We start from the raw sequence: 23,479 nt of genomic DNA on the forward strand, positions 1-23,479 counted from the left end.
AGTGGTTTTACAACCCACCCAGCTCCCACAAGGTAAATGCTCTTCAGCCTTAGTCACACTGGTGACTGGGCCTTGTTCAGCACAGAAGAATAAAACACTGTGCAAGATCCAAGTGGTCACTGTGTGGATGAGAAGAAATGCTGCACCATGCAGTATTTTCCTGTGCTGGTGGAAAATTTGCCTTTTATATGTGACCACAGCACAAAAACTCTCACTAAGCACTGAGGACCTCAAATATCTTCATGAAACTCAAATATTGGAAATCTTATCATGTAGCATCAAACACACTGCTAATTTCAGCCTGCAAGTCAGCAGGCACTGGCTTGTTGTCGGCTTGCATTTCTCATTTCTTCCTTGTCTAATCTTATCAAGATGAGGACAAAGCACCATGAAGGCCATATCACTTAATGACCAGTCAGATAGTAGCAGTCTTGCACAATAAATAAGTAACAATTTCTGTCCCCCACTCCTCCAAGGCTAAAACACCTTGTCTTCACCTTTTAAACAGGAGCATTAGTTCATTTAAAGTCATTACTTTGTACAAGTATTCATATAGTTTATAAGCTAGTCTGTCTTTTCATAAAGATCATATGATGATTTCTAATGAGTTCTGTTTCTCTGAAACAATCACGACTTAAACTTTAATGCAGATTTTGCAAACATCTCAGTCCAAAGTCAATTGCTGGTAATGATTCACTCATTGAAACATAAGACAGAAGGTAGACATATCTACAAACCAGAAAACAGCAACTAGGAATAATTGCTGCATCACGAGGAGGGCTTTTTTTAAAAATATTTCTATTTTAAAATATTCTCTGTTCAAATTTTTGCCAGGTCTTACTTGCTCCAGTCATTTGGAAAGATCTCAAGGTAATATTTTAGGCTTTATATACAGAATATCCCTGAATACAAGGGCTAAAAATGCTGAGGTTTCCTTTCTTAGGTATCACAAAATCTATTTCTACATGGCAATGGTCTGTGGAGAGTCACACTCCAATTTTTGGATAAGCCTCTAAAAGTGCTTGGGGACACAAAGTGCACAGATCATTATTTTATAAGTATTATACCTGACCTATGTTTTGCAACCAGGGGATGCCATATTCCTTGACAAAGATTTAAGATGCAGGATCTAAAATGTGATGTCTACCATTAATGAACTAGTGAAATACCAAACTCATCAGGATGAGCTAGGAAAGCAGAGAACAATATTAACTATTTTTTAAATCACATATAAAACAAAAATTTGTCTTACAGAACACAAATAAAACCATATTAATCCTGACAGCTATGCTGCAGTGATTTCTTCAACCTTTGGGTGGAGTTGAATTTTTTTCTCCCAACCTATATATGATGAGTTAAACTCATTTTAGCATATTTTTTTTTCTTTCAAATTTGGCAGGCAACTGTGTAACCGACAAATCCATGGTATTTAACAGGGAATGAAACCTACAGCTTTTCAACAGTCTAAATTATCTCTGCACTAAACAGCCAACCTACCACTTTTACCATATTTTGGTTAGATTTCTGGAAGAAAACCTGGTTATTTTACACTGTACAGGTGAGTCTCTGGAAATCCACAGTCGCAGCAGGTACACATGGATGTCACATGCAGCTTGAAGAGGTCCTCAAGTAGAGTTGTCACAAAAATACCAATCTATACCAAATATGCATATGATTACCGTAATATTTACAATTTCCTGGGAAAAAAATATCAGACTGCCATTCAGTACTCATCTTCCCAGTCACTTTTAAGATAAATTTATTTTACCAGCCTTCCAAATAATTACTCCAGGCTCTTAGAGAACTATCCCAAATATTAATGCTTGTTTTGTTTTATTAAGGTATTTTTTAACTTAGTGTTCTGAATTTGAGTTCCTGTACAGCTCTCTCAACCTTTCTGTGCACACATCAGTGCACTTTATGGGGAGAGAGAAAAGAGAGGACCTCCTCAATTTTATTGCTCTTAAGGGACTCACTGCAGAGTTTTTCAAATGTCTGGTTATTCTTCAACTTCAAAACTCAGCACTTGTGCAGATCTCATGTAGGAAAACTTTTCTTAGGCTTCGTCTTACCTAATTCACACTGCTCTCCACTGAAACCTGGAAGACAGGTACAGATGTAGAACGAACCACGAGAGTAGCAGGTGCCACCGTTGAGGCAGGGGTTGCTCTTGCAGGGATCTTGGTCTGTTAAACAAGTAGAAAAAAATGAATTTGACTCCACAGTTTGAAGGAAATAGTATATTTTCAATTTTTTGGAAGAAAAAAAAATTTTCATTGCTGCATTGATGGTGCAGTTTTACTGTGATTACAGAAACTATTAACACTGGAAGTAAGATAGTTTTGTAAAACAGTAAAGCTTGTCTTCAGGCATCACCATATTTTAACTTCAACAACAAAATATGGCACTTACTAAGAACTAATACAAATTATTTTTAGAATTATGCTTTTTCACAGCAATTTGTACTGTATTTGGCAGTCATGATACTCTAAGGATTTAGTTTGCATGACATGACGCTTAATTATAGCTGAAAACAGTTAAACATATGCACAATGAATGAGAAATGCTTTTCTTTTGAACAGGGTTAGTTTATGCAGAATGACAGGGTACACAGAACATACTACTGGCTGCTGTTGTTTCAGGTCTTAATTTTATCTAATCAATCAATACCTGCAAAGTCTTTCTTAGAAATACATTTGAAGAACAAAAATAAAGATACTGAGTACATTTGTAACTGAACTAAAAAGTCAGAGAAAAGCTTACCTGATATGAAATCCTCGGTTGTTACAGGAGTTATCATTTAAATAGCTTTTCCTTGCAGAACTTTAGGCCTTCTAGTGGTGTTTATTTCCACTGAGTTTAGATACCTAGGTATTTGCATTTGATTTCATGCCTAGGAGAACTCATTCACACAAACAAGTGCACACTAAACCATTTCTAAGTGTTAGCTTCTCAGAGTTAGAGGGAAATCCTGAGGACAGTCCTTCTAGGGTACAAAAATAAAGCCCTGGCTTTGAAAATTTACAAAATGGTTCAGAGATTTCTGCAAACCAGAGAAATGAGAAAAATTAAGATTTCTGATTATATTTTCCACAAAAAAAATCTGATTATGGTCAATGGAAAAAAAAAGGTAAATAACATCTATTTTACTCTTGCAAACTGGACATTCAGTCTTCCTAAAGTACCAAGTTCCCTGTCTAGTCATAGGAATGCAGAAAGTCTAGTTGAAAGTCTCCTGAGGAAACTCCCATGTACATAAGTTTGGGAATATAACTAAATAATTAGGGATTTCACCTTGGAGGTTTTGAAAAGGATGATACCATCCATACAAGAGGGTGTTAGTTTTAGGACTGCTTCACTGAATGTCACAAATGTAGGGTTGTGTTGAGCACCTTAATGATGTTTATTGTGTGCTTGCTGTCGCTTTGTCCTACTGCAGACTGGATATTTTGCCAGTAAACATTTTCAAGTTGACAGCTACCTGGATTGTTTGAGGAAAAATAGTACAAACCCCTATAAAATTAAGCCCATTCTTTACTCAGCTATATCCAGACAAAAATTTGGATTGAAGTTACAATACTCATAGAGACCCTACCTGCATCATCCATGTATTTGGTGAAATGGTAACTAATAACCATCATGAAAAAAAACTCCGTGGTAAGTGATGTCTAATAAAAAGATCTGTAATTTTTAAGAGGCAGACACTTTATCAACCAGTTAAAGCTACAGATAGGCTGAAAACAAGGTCTTGTTTCTCTCTTGTGTGTAAAGTTATCTTGTATGTTAGGAGGTGCTAATTTTTGTGAAAATTCTAATCTTAAAATGTGCATGACGGTTTCTTTTTAAGTCAACTGCAAGATGTTAAGAACAACTCTACCTGCAAACCAGTTGTATGAGTACTATCTTCACGCTAGCACAGAAGAGCTATCAGACAAAATTATCTGCTTGAAACTGGAAAATTTAATAATTACAGCAGAATTCTCTACCACAACCAGTGTTACTTTCTAGAACTGGCTTGTTACCTCAAGTCTGATCCAGAGCTCCATGATGCAAACACTCATGAAGAGCCACTGGGCTGGAGTTTGGGAACCCCCATCCTCCTCCACTCTGCACGGGTTACACCCACACTGATCTCACAGCTGGAGAGTCCCAAGAGCTGATGTTATTTCACAGGATGCTCTGGTAGTCACACCTCTCACCAGAGCTAAGACAACACTTTTACAGGTGTAAACACACATAACACAGTGATCATATTTGGGAGTTACCTGGGATTTGTACTGCTGTTCCTTCAACTGAACCCACACTGGTGCCAATCACAAAATCTGATCCATTAGTGACTTCAGGAAGGGAAAATGAGGAGGTTACAACTTCAACAGTGTTTGGCTCCTCAGAGCTCATTGTGGACTGTTCATTTTGGTAGGGACGGTTGCCAGGAGCAATGCCATGTGTTGCAATGTTAGAAGAAATTGTTGTGATCTCCCCTCGACCAAACAAAGCTGATTGTGTTTCTGTGCTTCCTTCCAGAAGTTGGGAAGGTGAAGTCAGCTTTGTAACTGCTCCTTGGTCACGTTTAAATCCTTCACTTTCAATGCTGTTGGGTGAGTTCGGTGTGGAAACGAGTAAGGGGTTCTCTCTCTTAGTAGTCCTGTCTTCTTCTTGATGGGAATTACTCACTCTCCCTGAGAAAGCTTCAACTTTTGTTGTGCTAACTTTTGGGGCATCTGTGCTCACTCCTTCTCCAAAATTCAGAAAAGCAGTAGGCAAGACATGTGTTGATGAAGAATCTCCAGAAACTGTAGATTCTTCCTCAACAGAAAAATCAGTGACAGGGGTTTCTGTCTCCTCTGTCCTGCCTGTTACCACCCTGCCAAAGTGAGGAGTACTTTCCATAGATGTGCTTTCTGGGAAAGACTCAGGAGAAAGCTCCAGCGGAGAAGACTCTGTTGTGTTGAGAAGGTCTGTAGTACGGGGTTTATATGTTGCTGCAATATCAGAACTAACCTCTTTGAAGGATCCTTCTGATGAATGATTGGGCTGATCTGAATCCTTTGTTGATGATGATGATGTACTTGGAATGATTACCTCAGGATACTCAGACACTCCATTAGCTAAATGAACAGTTACTGAGGATGTAGGAGTTTGAGGGACAGAATGAAAACTCCCAGAATCTGTTTCCTCATACTCTGCTGATGCTGATTTTGTGTTTATATATACCATGGTGTGATTTTTTGCATTTTTGCTGGGTGATACAGTCACGACCTGGGATGCATGCTGTGTGGTGACAGTACTCAACTCAAGCAAGTCAGTTGTCACAGGCTTTTCTAGCTCAGTAGCTAAAACTGTTGTAAGGGAAGGAACCACAGGCTGATAATCAGTTGGTTCTTCTTGGCCCATTCCAGAAAAGTCAGACACAGAGATTGTTTCACTTGGATCTGCTATTACTCTGTTGTTTGCTGAAGTATTTGGTTCATAGCTGTCTTCTGTGGTGGTGGTTACAATATGTTTAGACTCATAGGGCACCTGAGGGATTCCCAGAGATGGTGCTGTAGGAAGGAAAAAGCTCAGTTCAGAGAGTTCAGTAGTGGTGAGAGTTTCTGTTGCAACATTCATGGCATTCCCTGAACCCAAATCCATATCATCTGGTTTTGGTCTGTGCCTAGCTGTTACCGATTCTCTGCTTGGTGGACTGGAAGTAATCAAAGAAAGACTATCACCAGATTGAAGTGTCTTCTCTTTGGTTATGGAAAATTTGGGCGTTGAATTATATTTCTCTCCTTTAGATGTAATACTATCATCATCACTGCCATATGTTGACTGTGTAACAGGATTTGGCATTGTCTGCACACTTATTATATCTTCAGGCATTGATTTTGAGTGATCCATGTCTATAATTGTTGTGTCTTCTGATGGGATTTGAAATCTCTCTTCAATTAGAATGATGTCACCATAAACAGAAACGTTCAATAAAGTGCTTTTTTTGTCATCAATCATGGGAATAATTTTCTCATCTATCCCCGTGTCACTTGCTAGTTCTTCTGATGTAGTTGCCTTTGGATGAACAGTAGATGGATTTGACACAATCTCTGTTTCTTCAGTAAAAAGGGATGCTAGTCCTGTGATCACAGTCTGTGGCCCATCTGTCAGTGCCTCTGTAGTCGTAACTTTGGAATAAATATGCCCAGGAGCACTAGATGAAGCATTTAGTTCTACTTTTGATACCGGGGGTATTGACAGATGAGTAAACTTGTCAGGAGAAGATGAATCCAAAACAGCAACCCAGCCAGATCCTTCTCCAGAGCTTTCAGGTAATACTCTGCCTGGCATTTTTGTTGTTGATGTTACAAGACATTCGTCTGCTTGAGGATTGGGAGTTCCATTCAGTATAACAGACCCAGGAGTTACTCCACCTTTAATCACAAAATGTGAAGTTTCCTCTCGTGAAACAGCTTTAGAAGTAGCCGTTGTCCTATCTGTTTCATTTTCTCCTCTCCTATAACTAGTTTCCCGATTGTGAGGTTCTTCAGTTGCCACAAAATAATGGGTCATCTCTTCCATCTGTTTGGAGATGAAGCTCTTGGAGCTGACTTCCGTTAAAGCTGGGAAACTGGGGAACACAGAGGTGGGGAATTGGTCTCCAGTTTCTGAGAGCAGCTCAGTCACAGCATTTGAAACTTCTTCATTAACTTCAGTGTTTGCTTGGGTGCTTCCTCTTTCAAAGTCTTGTGTCTTTACAGTTGAAAGTTCAGGTCCCATGTTTGCAGGATGAAAAGTTGGAGGACTCTTGATTCCTTTAACAACCAATGGCACTATAGAAGGAATTACATCAAGGTCATCTCCTGATCCCTGTCCTGAAAATAATGGATCATTAATGAACTCATTATTTGATTGTTTATCTTCCTGAGATGTCAGTAATGTTCTGGGAATATCTTTTGTAGGGAAAATGTTTTGTATCAACTTCTTCTCTTGTTCTATATCTGTAACTGGAGAGCTTATGTATTTTCTTTCAATCCTTATAGGTTCAGTTACTCTGTCATCATTAAATGGCAAAAGTACTTTCTGAACAGGTTTGGTTTCTAATTCCTTTTCTTCTGAATGACTGACAATCGGAACATTTGAAAATTCCAGATGTTCATGGGTAGCCTGTGTACTTTTAAAGAATGGGTCTGTTGTTGCTTTTTCTTCAGAAGATTCCATAGCTTTTGGCAAAATTTCCCTTGGCCTGTCTTCCCCAGAATATAAATCTTCTACCAAAGGAATCCTCATTGAAAAAGTTCTCACTGTCAATTCATCAGTGGTTTTCTCTTCCATTCTCAGGTCAGTTACAGTTTCCATGGTGGTTTCGTCACGTTCAGGACTTGAGACTGTCTCATCAGGGTTAGTGGTGAAGGCAAGATTCACAGATGATGTGCTGACAACATTGTGATAGTCATGCTTCTCCCATGTTTCTGGGCTCCCAGTAGGTGAAAATTCTGTTTTTGCAAGTGATCCAAAGAATGTGTCTGGTTCTCCAGACCCCTGATTAGTGAGTGAGAAATGATCCCCAAGTATTTCTTCGGTAGGTCCATTAAACATCAGTTTTGTGGTGCTACTGTCGTCTTTGAATTCTTCTCCAGAGCCATGCTCAATCAAGAGAATCTTACCCAGTGAGGCAGTAGAAGAACCAAATCTTGCATTTTTGCTTTCTATGGATTCAGCTGCTGCTTTTCCACTGCCAGTACCACGTGTCACCACATTGTCATGAGGGTTGTTATGAACCATGGATTCTGGAGATGGTGGGACTTCACCTGATTCTGAACCTTCTGTTTTAATTCCTGGTGCAGTATGAGGTCTTATCTCCTTTATAGAACCAAATATTATGTAAGAAGGAGCTGTGTGGGTTGGTTCTGTTCCCATGTTTTGTTCTCCTGGCTTTCTTGTACTAAACACATCCAAGGATGCCTCACGTGCTCCTCCAGACCCTTCTGTCAAGCCATCTGACCCAGTACTTGAAACTGTTACTGCGAATTCACCTGTTCTTGCATGTTTCCCATATTCTGTTGTTGCACCCTTTGTGGAAGCATCATCTGTGTTGTAAACTTTTCCTTCATGCTTTTCAGTATATGTTTCAGTGACAGGCCTTAATGGAACTGAAGTCAAAGTAGCAGACTGAATGATAAGGTCTATGTCACCAGAACCTGGACCAAAAAATGGGGAGTCAGTACTTACCACTTTTCTTGTGGGACTCCCTGCAAATAAGTCTGCTGGTTCTTCTGCTGATCCTTCATTTGTAAAAAGCTTCTTGTCTCTCAAGAAAGGAATGGAGGTGACCTTTTTGGTTTCAGAACTTATGGTACCTGGTACTCTTTTACTGGGTAAGCTGGGCTCCTGAATTACAATTCTGACTTCACTTGTAGTGCTCTCAGATTCATTCAACTCCAAATTTCCCTCTGCAGCAGTAGCTGAATTTTGGTGACCTGAGTAAACAGTGGTCTGTATTTCCTTTTCATCATCAATATTTTTTTCAGTTACATGAGAGATGGAAACTACTTTTTTCGTAATAAACTCAGACACAGAGTTGGTGGCAACAGGTGCTTCAGGACTTTGATCAAAAGCAGAATAATGAGTTATACCCCTGGGCAAAGCAGAGGTGATTCCTGAGGCAGTTACAGAAACTTCTGTTGGCATTACTGTACCAGAGCCCAAAGAAATATCTTGCATTGAAAGTGTTTCTGTTACTGCTATTTCTCCTGTTGTTACAGCGATGTCCTCTTTTTCATCCCCAGAGCCTTCCAGAATCATAAAAGAAGCAGCACTCATCTCAGGCTTTGCTGTAGGACTTGTTTCCAGAATATTATCGACAGAGGAATTTGCACTAAGTTTAGCAGTTGATTTATAATGACCTCCTGGAGCAGAGGTTGCCTCTTCTGGAATAGGGTCAGTCACACTTTCATCTGCTGTGGCAGGAATAAAAACTGCATCCAGAGAAGCAGTTACAGCAGAACTTTCCACAGTAAATGCATCAGGAACAGAAGTTACACCAGAATTTTTTTTATCATCTTCCTTTCTTGACATTGTCACAACTTCTAAGGCAGAAGTGGATAGATTAGACTCCATAGAGCCATCTCCAGAAGATTCAATAGTATCCAAAAGCAAGTTTTTGGCACCCTTAGTAGAGCTCTCCTCATTTCCATGCCATGTTATGATCTCTTTATTGTTTTGCAGAGACTGCTTGTGTGAAGAAGTAATGGCTATTGATTTATTTGTTGTGACAACTTCTGACTCACCACTATAGACAGGCTCTAACATTGCAACATCTGCTGTTGGCTGAGTAACTTCAAACACCCCTGTCACTTCTCCAGCTTTGCTTGGTTGCATAGTACCAGAAGCTTCAGATTCAGATATTATAAATGTGTTTGTTTCATTGATTTGAGCAAAGGTTACATTTTTGGAATGTGCAACACTTTCAATTTTGTCACTTCTCGCTTCCTCAGCCTTTGTGCTCTTAGGGGCACTGGTAACCTGCTGCTTCCCATTGATGAACTGCAAAGCTGGAGGAGTTGTAACGTCAGTAGTATTTTCACAGTCTTCCTCTTCCTCAAATTCTATATAGTTTGGAAAGAAAGGATCCAATATTATAAATTCAGACGAATCCTGCACAGAGTCTGAGGTACAGGGTTCGGTCTGAGCTGACTCTGCATCAATGTGGGTCTCATCTATTGCATGGGGGAGCACGTGGCGATTGAACAGATCCAAAAATTCATTCACCGGATGATCTGCAAAAAAAAGAGAGCTTTTCATAATCCCTGAGTGACAGCAATAGTTGTGCATTACAGTACACACATGAAGTACAAGCAACCTGTCAGAGAAAAAAAAAAACAAATAAAAAAGCCTTCAAAATTAAACAATTTTTTTAACTTCAGTGTGTTCTTCTGTTGACACAAAATTAAACTCAGCCATGATGTGTGACTTTCTAGTTGAAGCCTTTCTGCATATTAAACACAATAATTATTTAGTGCTGTTGATTGTCACATGTATTTGACCCCAAACCCACACCCAAGTCACATTGTCCTATTCAGGAGAGATGAGAAATGGACAAGATGAAAATAATTTTTTAGACCAACCTGTTGTAACTGCTTCCATGGATTTAGACACCAGCTGACCTTTACCAAAAACTAAAATTAGACAAAGCTAAGCAAGGTAAAGTTTAAAATAAAATAGGACATACAGGTAATACCTATGCATCTCCATTATTGCTTAGCATAGAGTAACTCAATTACTAGGAACACCATAAAAACTACATCAATTCCTCTGTTCATTAGACTTGGACCCTAGGTCAGTGAATGAAGTATCGCTTTACTAAGTGACTGCTATTTGGAATTTTAAAGCATTATGAAGCAAATATGAAAAAAAATCACAGATTTAAGAATCAAGCACCACTCAGAGCATAACATGAGTAAAGTCCAGTAATTGTCTTCTGGTTACCACTCACTCCAAGGTATTTACACACTCCCACAGGTCGCAAACATCTCGGATTTTTTTCTAGGTGGCTAAGCAGAAAAGGAGGAAGAAAGGAGATCTAAGAAGGCAAGATTTTAGCTGCAGAAAGCCTCACGAATTCCTCTAATATTCATGATCCCAAACTCCATAGACACTTTTTAAACTCGCCCTTTCAGCACAAACATTACTGCAAGCCTTCTGTTCCAGACAATAGACGCTACCCCCATTACAACAAAATTAAATAAATAAGTAAATAAATAAATTTTTTTTAAAAAAAGAATACAACAGACTTAGTAAAAAAAAAAAAAATCTACATTTCAAGCTTGTCCAAGTGACTCTAAATTGGAAACCTTGAGCTGAAATCTTATTCTATGAGAATTTCTTTCTTCTGAATCTATCTTTATAATCATTTTATCCAATGCAAAATTACTTTTTGTTGGTACAAACAGGGGCAGCCAATGGAGCTTTGTCCACATCTGCCAGAAGATGATCTGAAAGAATTAATGGCACTCCTGCCTTACTGTGTTGTCTGCATTGACTGATCCTCAAAATATATTTACAGAATATGACAGAGCTCATTTTTTTTAAGCAAAACTTCCCCATTAAAACTATTTATAAGATATAGAACAATGAGAACCTGAGTCAAGGTACTTCACTGTTTCAAAGTAATTCCCCTACCTGTGAAGATCATTTAACCTCTATGACTACTGAGTCATTAGAGAAAGAGTCATCAGGTGATCATTCTGGAAAAGAATGTATTAAGTCACATTGAACTGACACAGAGCACTGCGAAAGGCTTGTGATTCCATGGCTTGGGCTGTTCTGTGTGTGGAAATTGACAGCAACTTGGTTTTGAAAAGGTCACTCCAACTCCATTGAGAATTAATGTCCTAATATCTCATGCTGTATTTACAGCTAAACTCATAAGTGTTACTGAGTCTTATCTTTGCTAAACCTCCAGCTGAAGAATAGAGAAAATAAATCACCTTCAGCATTATTTATTTCAATCACAGTGTACCAATTGTACAGCACTAAGCTCAGCGCTCCCAGTGCTATGAAATAAAGGTTGTTTTAAACCTCAATTCTGCCTGGCTGTTCTACGTTGCCCCAGTGAAACCTGGTGTTTACTTTGTGCCATGACAGCTGTATTAGATGACTATAGAACTGAGATTTCTTCTTGCTTCCCTCACCTGCGCTTTTTGGGAGTTATTTTATGCAATGCCTGTAAAGGAAGAATTTCTTTCTCCAATAAATTGAAAATATTTACAGAGGCTGCCCAAAACCACAGAAAAATAAAGTTTTATTTGAGCTTCCCTAGATCTCTGTGAAAAGCAGGAATTTGGTAATCTGTCCAAGACTGGCAATATGACTTCAAGTGTTTAACAACATCACTTGCAGAATCCACAAATTATAGCAAACAGCACCACCAGTCACACTGAGAAAACATGTTTTCATAAAAGTAGAAGCTCTGAACAACACAGAATTGAATACCATCTTTTAGAAATTGTGAAAAAATATGTGGAAATTCAATAAGCAAAAGAATAGCCAGGCAAAGCTACCATGGAGCTCTGATAGTTTCTGATTTTCACTAATTTTGCTAAGAAGTAACCGCACCCACACATAGGGCCAGAAAACTACACCTAAAATGTGCATGGGCAAGAAAGATGTCTTGTACTGCATACACAGCTGAGGGAAGAATATGTACAAATAACCTGGCATATAGACTAGTGTACCATAAAGATTAATTATAATTTCATACAAAGCAGTTGAGTTTGTGTGACAAAGCCTGTAGCATGCTTTTGCACAGAACTGTACATTAAAAGAAACAAATTAAAGCCTGGATGGGGCTGTGTAGGCTGTAATTTGTAGGAGGGTGCCCTGACTAACAAGTTCTGACCAGCAGCGTAGTATTTTTGCAGCAGTGCACACCTGAGAGTCCTTCAAATTACTGACTCACGGGAAGTCATTTATAGTAGGTAATAAATTTAGTGAGTAACATCTGTTCCAAATTCACCTAGAAGACACACACAAATTCTTACATATGCAGAGATCTCTATCAGACCCTACTTTTACTTTGTTAGCTTTTTCAAGATCTCACATGCCACAAAGATCCACATAAAAGAACGTTAGCTAAAAGTATGATATTCTGATAATAAACTTTCAGGAGGCTCTGTCATTAAATAATAAGTGTCTTTGGGGATTTTGTATTTTCTTTTTCCCCAAGGCAAAAATAACCAACTTTTAGGAAGATCATGTTGCCTCTTCCAGCTGCAGGTAAAGACGCACAGACCAAAGACTACTAAAAAGAGATGAAATTAGGACTTTAAGGAAAAGGACTTCGGCTACTAAACACGTTTATCAATAGCTCACACGTCATCATGCAAAACCAGCCAAAAGAAGTACTTGTTCAACTTGTGCAAGTTGTAACTGACTCCAAGAAAAGGAAAGTAAAAACAAGTAGCTAAAAAGGAGTGAAGCCAAGGGTTGTCAGCTCAGAGAGCCAATCCAAATAAGCCCTGAGGAAGATTTATCAGTAAAACCTCTTTTTTTGAGGGAAGTGATGAGGTATGCACTGGAATAGAGATGGAATGGATAGATGGATGAGTGTATATGCAGCATAGATTGTTTCTTAGTCCATCTGTCTAGATGTTTTAAATTACCTGTATGGAATAGGCATGTACCTCAACAACAGTAGCTGTGAAGTGAAAATCCCTCTAGCTACAGGGTGCTTTTTAAACTGCTACTACAAAAAACCACAGAGCCACTGCCCGAGGTGGCACCAGTTTTCATTACAACCCTTCTTCTAATCAGTCACAACTGGTTCCAAACCCACACCAGTTTTTCAGTGGATCAAACAGAAAAATTCCCTCTCTGCTCCTGATGCACAAGCCGACTCCTGCATACATCCAAATATGTATCATGCAGTAATATTTTCTCTTCAGAAGACTTAATATTCTACAGAGAGCTTTTCCAAGACTATTTTTGAGGGGGCAGGCAGTAAAAAGCATTTTTCTCTCTCCAAAGCAATCAGATAAGCAGCTGAAGAAGAATTAGTAGGGAATTAAATATAAAACATGCTCTGGTGTTTTCCAAACTTTCAAAACCCAAAATATTTCATTCAGTAGACATGGATTTAGAGCAATTTTGTGACATTCTCATTAAAAAGGAGGCTGTTAGCATCTAACCTGGCATCCTGCAGATAACAGAATTTCACCTGCAGATTTCAGCAGTTTGTTTGTTTATTGCTTCAGAGCAACATGCTGAGTTTGTGAGCAATAGCAGAGTTCAGTCTTTTATAGAAGGGTTAGAGGTCTGATAAACCCATGAAATTCACAGAAAGGGTCACAAAATGTTCTGTGGACTTTAAATCAGGTCCTGTATTTTGATTAGAATAGAGCTAAATAGAAAAAAAAGATTTTATGAATAAGAAAAAAACTATTTTGGGCTGCTCATTTCAAAAGTATTTCATTGCACAATGTGATAAATGTGATACTATCACAAAATCCGTTATATTCACTACAAAGAACCCATAGCCACAAGACAGGGCTGCATGAAAGATCAAAACAGTTTGCATTAGTCAAATTATTTCCTGCACTTGATAATCAGAAGTTTATTTTTTGGCTTCAATAGAATTATATACAAGTGAATTAAAACTAAAATGTAATTAATATTATCGTTGGATTGAGGAAAGACTTAAACAGCTTTATGTCATATTCTGCCTCCCCTGAAGTCGGCTCTGCCAGGGACCAGATTTGCAGTCTGGGTGGACTCGAGCAGTTTTATGACTATGCTTTGCTGAAAGTCCTCCAGCAAAAAAACCCCAGCTTCGACCAATTCCACAGGAATGTGCCAGTCTTGTTGAATATATTTTGTTTTAAAGGCATATTGAGGAGGTAAAAAAGGTGATTTGACAAGCTGTTCCCATACAAAAAAACCCAAACAACCAAACAAACAGAAAAACCCCAAACCTTCAAATTTAGTGGGGTTTTTCCCCCTTAAAATATTAAATTGGAACAGAAAGCTTCAATTCTACAGAAATAAACCAATTTGATAACATCTTTAGGGCTGTTCCATAGAAAAAGGATTTTTTTAAATGTTCTTCTTTTCATCTCATTTCAAAAGAAACAAGATTTTGAAATATGGACATTTCCTGCTGAAGCGAAATTTCAAGTGTCAGCCTCTGGTACGTGCAATTCCTCCAACTTGTGCCATCTTGTAGCATCATTAACCTACCTAAGCACAGTCAAAGTGCAACAGTGCTCCAGGCATATCCCATCTCCCCTTCAGGAAAAGGTGGGAATACTGCCAAGGAGATAGTCTAAGGTGTTAAAGAAACATGGCTACTAATATATATACCTGAGTTAAAAAACCAAACCAAACAAACAAACAAAACGAACAACAAACAAAAACAAACACAAAAAAGTCCACTAAGAAAGGTCCAGAAAAATTAAATTTTTGATACTTTTAATCCTTCTACCTCATGTTAACGTGACTAGTATATATGATGAGGTGTAGTAAAACCCAGTTTTTGATTACTGCTCAATCTAAGTAAACAAAAGATTTTATTTAGTTCACTTTAAAATGTTTCCCAGCTGGCTCTGTATTCCTAAAATTTTTGTTAAATTTGGCTCCCTTTACAACTGCTTAAGGTTGTAGGGCAGGTTTCAATAGTTTGGGGATTGGATTGGGGTTTTTTTAAACTTCTAAATTTTATCAAAATTTATGGCTTTGTTATCCCTCCGAGAGTCAAAAGAGACAAATGCATTTTAGATAGATAGATAGATAGATACATACATACATACATACATACACACATATAAATTTACCTTGCATAAAAATTTCAATGATTCAGGTAAACTTCTGGAAGAAAATCATTGTAAAGGGTGATTTTTGCACAGCTGGCTGAGTAGAAGTTGAAAGAAATTCAAGGTGGGTGGTCAGCCTTGCCTACTGAAATTCACTTATCCAGTCCTCTGCTTCACCATATTTGGGGATTTCCTTGCAAAATACAACCCTGCTGGAAACCTGAGCATCAATTTCTGGCATGTTGCTAAATTGCAGCCTTTTTTACAGCCACACCGGTCCCCCCAGGCTCCATCCTAATGGAGTTTTTGGCTATGACCACAGGCACCTGTGGAAAGTGGAGGTCGCTGTGGTGAAAAACTGCTCTTCACAAGGCTTTTGGGATCCATGGATGTGCTCATACATCTCTGCCAAACTTTAGAGTGATAGACATGATGATGCAGAAACCATGTCAGAAACAAACTGTTCTATTTCAAGAGCATCTCATGAAGACTTCTGGCAATCCTTGGTGTTTCCCTCAGCCTCATGGCTTCCTTCATTCCTCCCCCTCAGGCTGAGGGAAATGTCAAGTTGTTAAAAATTGCAGTGTCAAGGCTAAGTCCCAGCAAGGGCTAACTTAAACCTCCCCAGGCACAATTCTAAAGCTCAGTAGGACTAAACAACCCAAACCCAAGCAACTGACATGCAGTAAATCATTTTCCTCCAGGTGGAATCACAAACAAAGCAAGGAGATGGACTGTGCAGCTGCACAGTGTCTGATCAGCTGGTGTGTCTGGGTGTGCACAGGGGGAAGTCCAACTCGAAAGGGAAGGGAGAAGGAGAAAGGGGGAAGGGAAGGGAAAGTTGGGAAGGGAAGGTTTGGGAAGGTTTGGGCAGGGCAGGTTCGGGCAGGGCAGGTTTGGGCAGGGCAGAGCAGGGCAGGGCAGGTTGGGGCAGAGCAGGGCAGGGAAAGGAAGGGAAGGGATATCTTGAGATATTTATACCACTTATCTTGGTACTTTTCTGCTATTTTATCTCCTACCATTTTCTAAGCGTTTTTTCAAACACCTCATAAGAACACTTCTAGTTTAGTGTTTGCACAAGCCCACTGTTCGTGAAGCCAACACTCAAAATCACACTGTTTGGTTGCAGTCCCTGCTTCTTTGGGAGAGTTATTAATCATGTAGCAACATATAATGATTTGTCATAGCAAATCTATTTTTTTAAGCTTAATTTTTCTTCAGTGAAATACCGCTAAAGCTTTGCTGGAGTAGTTCATTGAGGCCCAAAACACCCTTGTCCTAGACCCATCTGCTTCTTCAAAAATATTTGAGTTGCTACAACAGTGTCAGTGATAACTCAAACTATTAGAGGATCTTCATGACATCTTAAATGCAAATATGTCTTAGAATACATAATTAGGGTGGTTACATACACAAATATTGACATATATGGTACATGGATTTTTGCACATAGATCTGAATCTTCCGCTTTTCAACTATTACTCAGAAGACACAGGGTGGATTCTGTAATTGCAATTTTAATGGCGTATTATTAACATCACCCTTTGACTTCTGAAAATAATAAAAAACACAAAATGTTTTAAATTTAGCTATAGGGGTTAGGAAATGAGATTGCTTTGGGTATTAAGAAACCAAAGCAACCCAGGGATAAACCAGATTCTCAGTTAAACCAGCATAAGGCTGCAAAAAACCCACTGCTGCAGACGGAATAACACAAGTGTGACCCTCTTTCAGACACAATTTCGTATAACGCATACAGAACATAAGCTTCTTTTTAGCCATATAATCACATGCATTTTGCTTTTAAAAACAGAACTTTTTTCATCCAAGGTTAGGGGTTTTTCCCTTGGCAAAACTGAAATATTTGCTTTGAAAAAATATTTATTTATTTTCAGAAACACTTAGGGTTTTTTTAAAAAAGACCTTTTTGTTGGACAATACCTGAGAACAAAGGTTTTCAAACAACTGCAGATGAAAATAGATGCCTAGCTGTGGTAAGTCCAGGACACCAGTAAAAATCAGCAGAGGGGGAGGTATTTTTGACTATGAACCCATTAGCACAAACTCCATCCTGTACTAAAATGGTGACATAACTACAGAATTAATTTACTTTTGAGAAGTTCTGTATGTGGACAGAATAAACTGAAAAATGTATGTGAGTCAAGAAGTCAAAAAATGCAATTAAAGTATGAACAAATGCATGTTTGAGTAACATTTTGGGTTAATCCTTGCCTGTCAGTTGGACTAAGTGTCCACAGCATTTCCAAAGGACTCATGAATTTTGCTTTTAATGCTCAGTATTTGGCTAAACACATCACTGGAACTCACTACAAGTCCATTTACTGGAGTAGTAAATATATAAGTAACCCCAGAATCATTTTAATCATCACTTCCAAGAAAGGAAAAAAATGTTTTAGACAAATGCCACAATAAAATATGATCAAAAATCCCTATGCTGCTCTTTGTGCATATAGGCATATTGTTTCTTGCTACTTTGGAAAAAAAAAAATAAAATTACATCAGACACGGAAATTCTTGTCCTAATGCCAAAAAACCTCCCACTAAAACTATGGAACTCTTGTTTGATGAGGTATTGCATGAAAAATCCAAGATTTTGGTTGAAAGCTAGAAATTAATGTTTCTTATGCAATCTTTGAGCTAATGGTCGGTATCCAAAAGTTAATGAAGTGTAGCAGAGGTAACACCAAAGCATGGAAGATAAGATCCCTCCTGACCAGGAATAAAATTCCAACTACATTTCTCTTCCTCAGGAAGTAGAGAGTTTTCACACTGAATTCTCCTCATTTAAGCAAAAATAGTAACACACCACTGGTCAGAAAAGTCCTAATTCAATGAGCAGTTAAAAAAAAAAAGACTTACTCCATAGAAAAAGATCAATAACTTCAGTGGCATGTTCCCAAAGGAAACAGAAAACATGCAGCAAATACTTTGCATTCATTCTCACTTGTGCCAGGCAAAAAATCCACAACTATCCTGAAAGACACTACGGGGTATTTCGTATATCATTGATTAAATTTATCAGCTAACCACTTCCAAAAAGAGGGAGATAGAAAAAGACTGGCTGGATTAGCAAGGATTAATTCAATCAGTAAATCTTAAAAGGTGAGAAGAACAACTGCAAAAAAAGAAAAAAAAAAGACCACTGGAAACTACATACTTGGAAAGTTACAGTCTGGATACACTCAGAAAACTTTGGTGCAGAAAACCACTTTCCTAAAAACAAAAAATTAATTCATATTGCATCACCATGTAAAAGACAGCTCATCTTTTCTGCATTAGGAATTCTTAAGGCTTTCTCCACTTGCAAACAAAACTTCTAAAAGGATTCCTGTTCCTTAAAACAAAAGTATGAAAAACCACATTGTACCTATGACTAAAAATCCTTCATTTCTCTCATGAATAAACAAAGAGCTATAAGAAAGCAAGAAATGTGTAATCCCTATGTCTAAATCTGAGATGTTTCCTTGGATACAGTGCAAAAACAGCAGGGAATGTGTAGGCATCCTCTGAACAGTGTTTAATGTGAGGGCACTGTTCCTTAGAGGTCTAGAAAGGAATGTGGAAAAAGAAATTATCGTTCTATAATAAGACTTCAGGAAGAGCCAGAAATAGTGGCCTGAAGATCACTTACTAATTCAGTCTTAGCTTCTTCTGAAACTTTCTAAGTATCAAGTTTCAGCTCTGTTGGATATGGGGCTGGGGTTTTGGTTGTTTTTTTTCATTTTCCTTTGTTTTGGAAAAAGGAGAAGTGTGCAAAAAGCTTGAATTTATTACAATTACCTGTTTATTAGATCTTGCTTTCATACAGGGCATCATTGCTGTTGTATTTTAAGTATGATTTATATGAGATGGTGTACAACCTATTTTAAAAAGCCCTCCACAGCAGCAGTGAAAAACAAGTGTTCTAATATAGAAAAACTCCTACTGGTTGAATTAATCAATGGTTCTACCAGTTTGGGTTGAAGGTGTGACTCAAATGTGTTCTAAAGAAAAATAATCGTAATCATAAATAATCATAAAAAAATAATGATCCAGGAGCATCAAAAATGTTATGAAGACATTCTGATACCTACTATCCTCACATCCACACAGCAATTCTGCCCTCAATCACCTCATTGGAATTACTATGGTGTAATTACCCTTGGGAAGATGATATCAGAATCTGGCCATCTCAGTTGGAGTTTAACACTTCAGTTGCTTGAGACACAACAAGGGGAATGTGGCTGTCCCTGTGACAGGTTTTGTGAGTAACATGGAGTGTCTGGTCATTCAGGACATGAAAATTACTTCAATGCCTGTTGGACACTGACAAACCTGTTTTGTTTGAAAATTAGAGTTAATAAGGAGACAAGCCCAGCCCTCCATTAAACAAATAGGAGATTTTATGTTTAAAAAGACGGGAAATTGGCTCAGCCCACATGAGGCCACTCTTACTATTGCTTCAACATCCCACTAGAAATGAATTCAGGTCAGCCTACAGAATCTTTCCTCACAGTAAACCTTGATTTGAAGTAGGTGCTATGAATAAACAATAGCCTTTCAGTAGCGCATGCTCTTCATTTGAGGAAAAAACAAATGGTGATTTCAGCAAGTAAAACACCAAGTCTCCTCTCCTTCAGCAGAAGTCTCTCTAACACTGTAATTAATGCTTGTACTTTTTGAAAAGTACACCAGTAATTGCACCTAGCCCATGTGTGTACACCACAAAGTGTGATATCCAGATAGATTATTTTCCATAGGGCATACATAAAATAACTTAGGAGAGAACAATGTGGGTACAGGTGCAGACAGATCCATGCTCCAAGCTTTTGAGTTGTCTTTATTGGACATGAGGAGCTGTCTGGAAATGGCATTTTGAGCCACACTTCTCCTGCCCCTTCACATCCTCATCTGCTCTAGTCATCCCAACACCCTCAGCCCCCAGAACAGAGCCAGAGTCTCTCCTCCCAGCATGGTACCAGTGCATTCCCACTCTCTCACACACATCCCCCTCAGAAGTGAGCAAAATGAAGGCTGAAAAAAGGGGACGTGGTTATTCTTTATGACTGAACAGAGAAACAAAAGTACCAAGGGATAAGTGTCAGGAAGAAAAAAGACCTATTCAAGCTAAAGACAATGCTGGCAAGAATAAACACGGGTATAAACTGGCCAAGAAGCAATTCAGACTAGATGTTAGAATCAGGCTTAAAGAGAGCCATGACGGTCTTTGACAGTCCTCCAGAAGGAACTGTGAAGACAACAGGATTAAAAGAATTTTAAGGCAAGGCCTAAGATGGGCCTGAAAAGACTCCATTCTACCTTCTTTGTTAAGGTTTATAACTATGACTCATTACCATTCTACATTTCATTCAAATTTCGCATGCCTTCTCACATTGCTAAGGCAGAAATATGCGTGTCAGAGAATTACGTGTCGAAATACAAAGGTTTGTAACCTCTTTCCATAAAATTTCACATCTACAAAGCACAAGTTCCTGCAATTTCATTCTCTTCAAAGCTGGAAGGGACAAGAAACCAGACAGAGCTGATGTGAGTCCCAGGGTTCAATAAGCACTTTGAAACACATTTCCCTAAGTAAAGACTTTTAAATGTCTCCAAAAAATGCAGGTGTGCAAATTACTCCTGATACAGATGGGAGTTATGTTTCCAGCATCCCCTCAACCACTGTTAAACAACACCCCCATGAGCATTTTTCAGCTCATAAAAGCTTTATGAGCTGAAAAGTTCCTTCAGGTTTGGGTTTGGGTATTTTTTTTCTTTTTTTCCAGCTGCTAATCTAATACCTTCCAGCACCAGCATCAGTCCTCACTGCTACAACACACGGAGCTATGAGGATACAACAGGGCACAAGTTGGCAAGTTTTGCATCCTCACAGTGAAAGATTAGCTTCTCTGTCACCTCTGATGACATGGAAAGCTGCTCAGGTGGTAACACCTCACAGTGCAGGAGATATTTTTCTTTCTCACTTCCACAGTATGGTCATAATCCCAAGGGAATAGCCTCCAGTTCCACCCAAGCAGATGAAAGTCCCAAGCTCCTTCCATTATGAAACATGTCCTTTTTGTGGTATAAAAAGAGATGTTTCCCCATGTACAAATATATTTTCCCCATTAATTGAAACACCTGCCCATGTGCCACGGGCTGTCAGAGAAAACACATCATTAATTTGTGCACCTGTCTTACGCTTGAGCACATGGAATTACAAGGATTGATTGTACAATACATTTCCTCAGTGAAAACTGCTGTGTTCTTACACAAATAAGCAGCTTAATCTATTCAGCTGTGTGTTCTTTCTTATCAGCACTTGAAGGCATTTTCCTGAATTTAAGCTAATGAGCTTGACCTTCCACCAGGACTCCAAATTACTTCTGTTTCCAGGGTATTTATTTTTTAATCTAAAAGTAACTGAAATTTCCTTTATGAAAGTTTTAATTGATTGCAAGGATACATTTTGAAGGCCAGGAGTATAGCTATTTACCTCTCAGATAAGGAAAGTAGTCCTCTAGGAGAAACTTTCTGGTCTAATAAATGTAAGGGCTTAATATGCTAAAGAAATGAAAATATTTAATATCAAGTTTCAGTTCTATATTGTGCGCTTCATACTAAGGAGGATGTGTGTCTAAGACAGACTAATATCCTTGCCACCATATTTAGATCAATTTAACCCAGTCAACATTCAACAACTATCCAGTGCAGCTTGAGTCTACAGCAATAATGAGGAACAATATATCCCCCACATTCCATACATCCATAACACATTCCATACACCAGTAGCACATTCTAGCCAAAAACTTCAAAGCACCTCAGCAAAGCTGGTGCCAGTTTAGGGAGGGTTTGAGAATGAAAAGAAAGGCACAAAAAAAAATCCTTCCTACTTTTCCCTCCACCTGGCCACAGGTGGACTCACCTGAGCCAGTGCTGCTCCCCCACACTCCACAGGAGGTAGGACACACACCAAGAGCAAAGGGGCCCCTGTTCTCCATGGGATACACTCTGTCTTGCTTGCTAGAAACTGCTAAAATTGTCTGCAACCCTCAAAAATCCATCCATTTACTGAGACCCTTCGCTCCCACGTGGAATATAAAACACTGCTCCTGACTAAGAAAGCCTAATAGCACCTCCATGAAGCACTTAAATATTATTATGCCTGAGCTACAGATGGCAAATGGAGCTGCAGAGAGCAATATTCAGCTGTGCTGGTGTAACAGCAAGTTTTTGCTGTAATTGAGTGACATGGCTGATAGGAAACAAACTGCAGCGCTGAATTTCTGCTCCGCCATGAAACTGTTCCTCCTGGCAAAAGTTGGATAACAAGGAGGGGAAGAAAGAGGGGGAAAATTAATCTCATAAATGGTTCCAGCGCTTGTGCATACACAGAAATGAAATTATTATATTAATTTATACGCAATACCATCTATACTGCAAACCTCTCATTATTATTCCTATTTGAAATAGTTGTTTTTTGAAGGGCTTTGGAAAGCAAGCTATCTTTTCTCAGGAGGCACTTTTGGGCCCTTGACTCAAAGATCAAGAAGACCTTTGCATATAACATTCACTAATTAATTTTAAGAATGCTATATTACCTTGAAACACGACAAAGGAGGAATAACCTTTGTTTTATGAGAGAGATGTAAGGATGAAAACCATATTTCTAGTTCTCATCCAGCTGAGAATAAAAAGCCAGAGGTCCAGTTTATGTAGTTCCTTATGAAAGAGGAGAAGTTCTCATGTAAAGAGTGATGGAATACGAAGTTAGACCATGTCCTAGTGAAAAGCATATATAGTAATATTTGCCAAATTTGCTCCTCTTCACCACTTCCTATACACATTTTCTTCAGCACAAAGAAAAGTTTACGGATGAGGAACAATGAAGTGAAAATGAGCTTGACAGGATTTTTCAGATGCAGTCTTTCATTTCTGTAGAAACAAAAGAAAACACCAATCCAAATTCTCGAACAGAATAAATCTTTGGCCTCTCTGACTTAAGTTGTGGTAAGTGGTGGAATTCTCACTGATGGGGTCTGAAAACAGAAAAATAAAGAAAACTTCATTTTAACCTTGCACTGGATGCAGGAAGCTCCCTATGTTTAAAGAGAACACAAATAGTGCCATTTTGAGACTTTAATAATATTTCAAGAAAATAAGGGTTTTTTTCTATGCTCATAGACTAAATAATTTTT

At 38.5% G+C, this 23,479-nt stretch overlaps 1 protein-coding gene across 4 annotated transcripts in view; it reads right to left on the reverse strand.

The window, feature by feature from the left end:
* Positions 1-23,479, reverse strand: part of VCAN (versican) — a 97,232-nt gene that overhangs the window by 23,488 nt on the left and 50,265 nt on the right. For 3 of the 4 annotated variants that reach the window (XM_051806763.1, XM_051806762.1, XM_051806761.1), the window contains 2 exons: positions 4,266-9,752; positions 2,073-2,186 (listed from right to left, as the gene is read on the reverse strand). In XM_051806763.1, the coding sequence (XP_051662723.1) occupies positions 2,073-2,186; positions 4,266-9,752 (5,601 nt within the window). The remainder of the gene's footprint in view (positions 1-2,072; positions 2,187-4,265; positions 9,753-23,479) is intronic. The other variant, XM_051806764.1, reaches the window with a different exon arrangement.

This window comes from Manacus candei, unplaced genomic scaffold (assembly GCF_025592945.1).
Source record: "Manacus candei isolate 608988 ecotype Guabito, Panama unplaced genomic scaffold, ASM2559294v1 h1tg000068l, whole genome shotgun sequence".
Taxonomy (NCBI): domain Eukaryota; kingdom Metazoa; phylum Chordata; class Aves; order Passeriformes; family Pipridae; genus Manacus; species Manacus candei.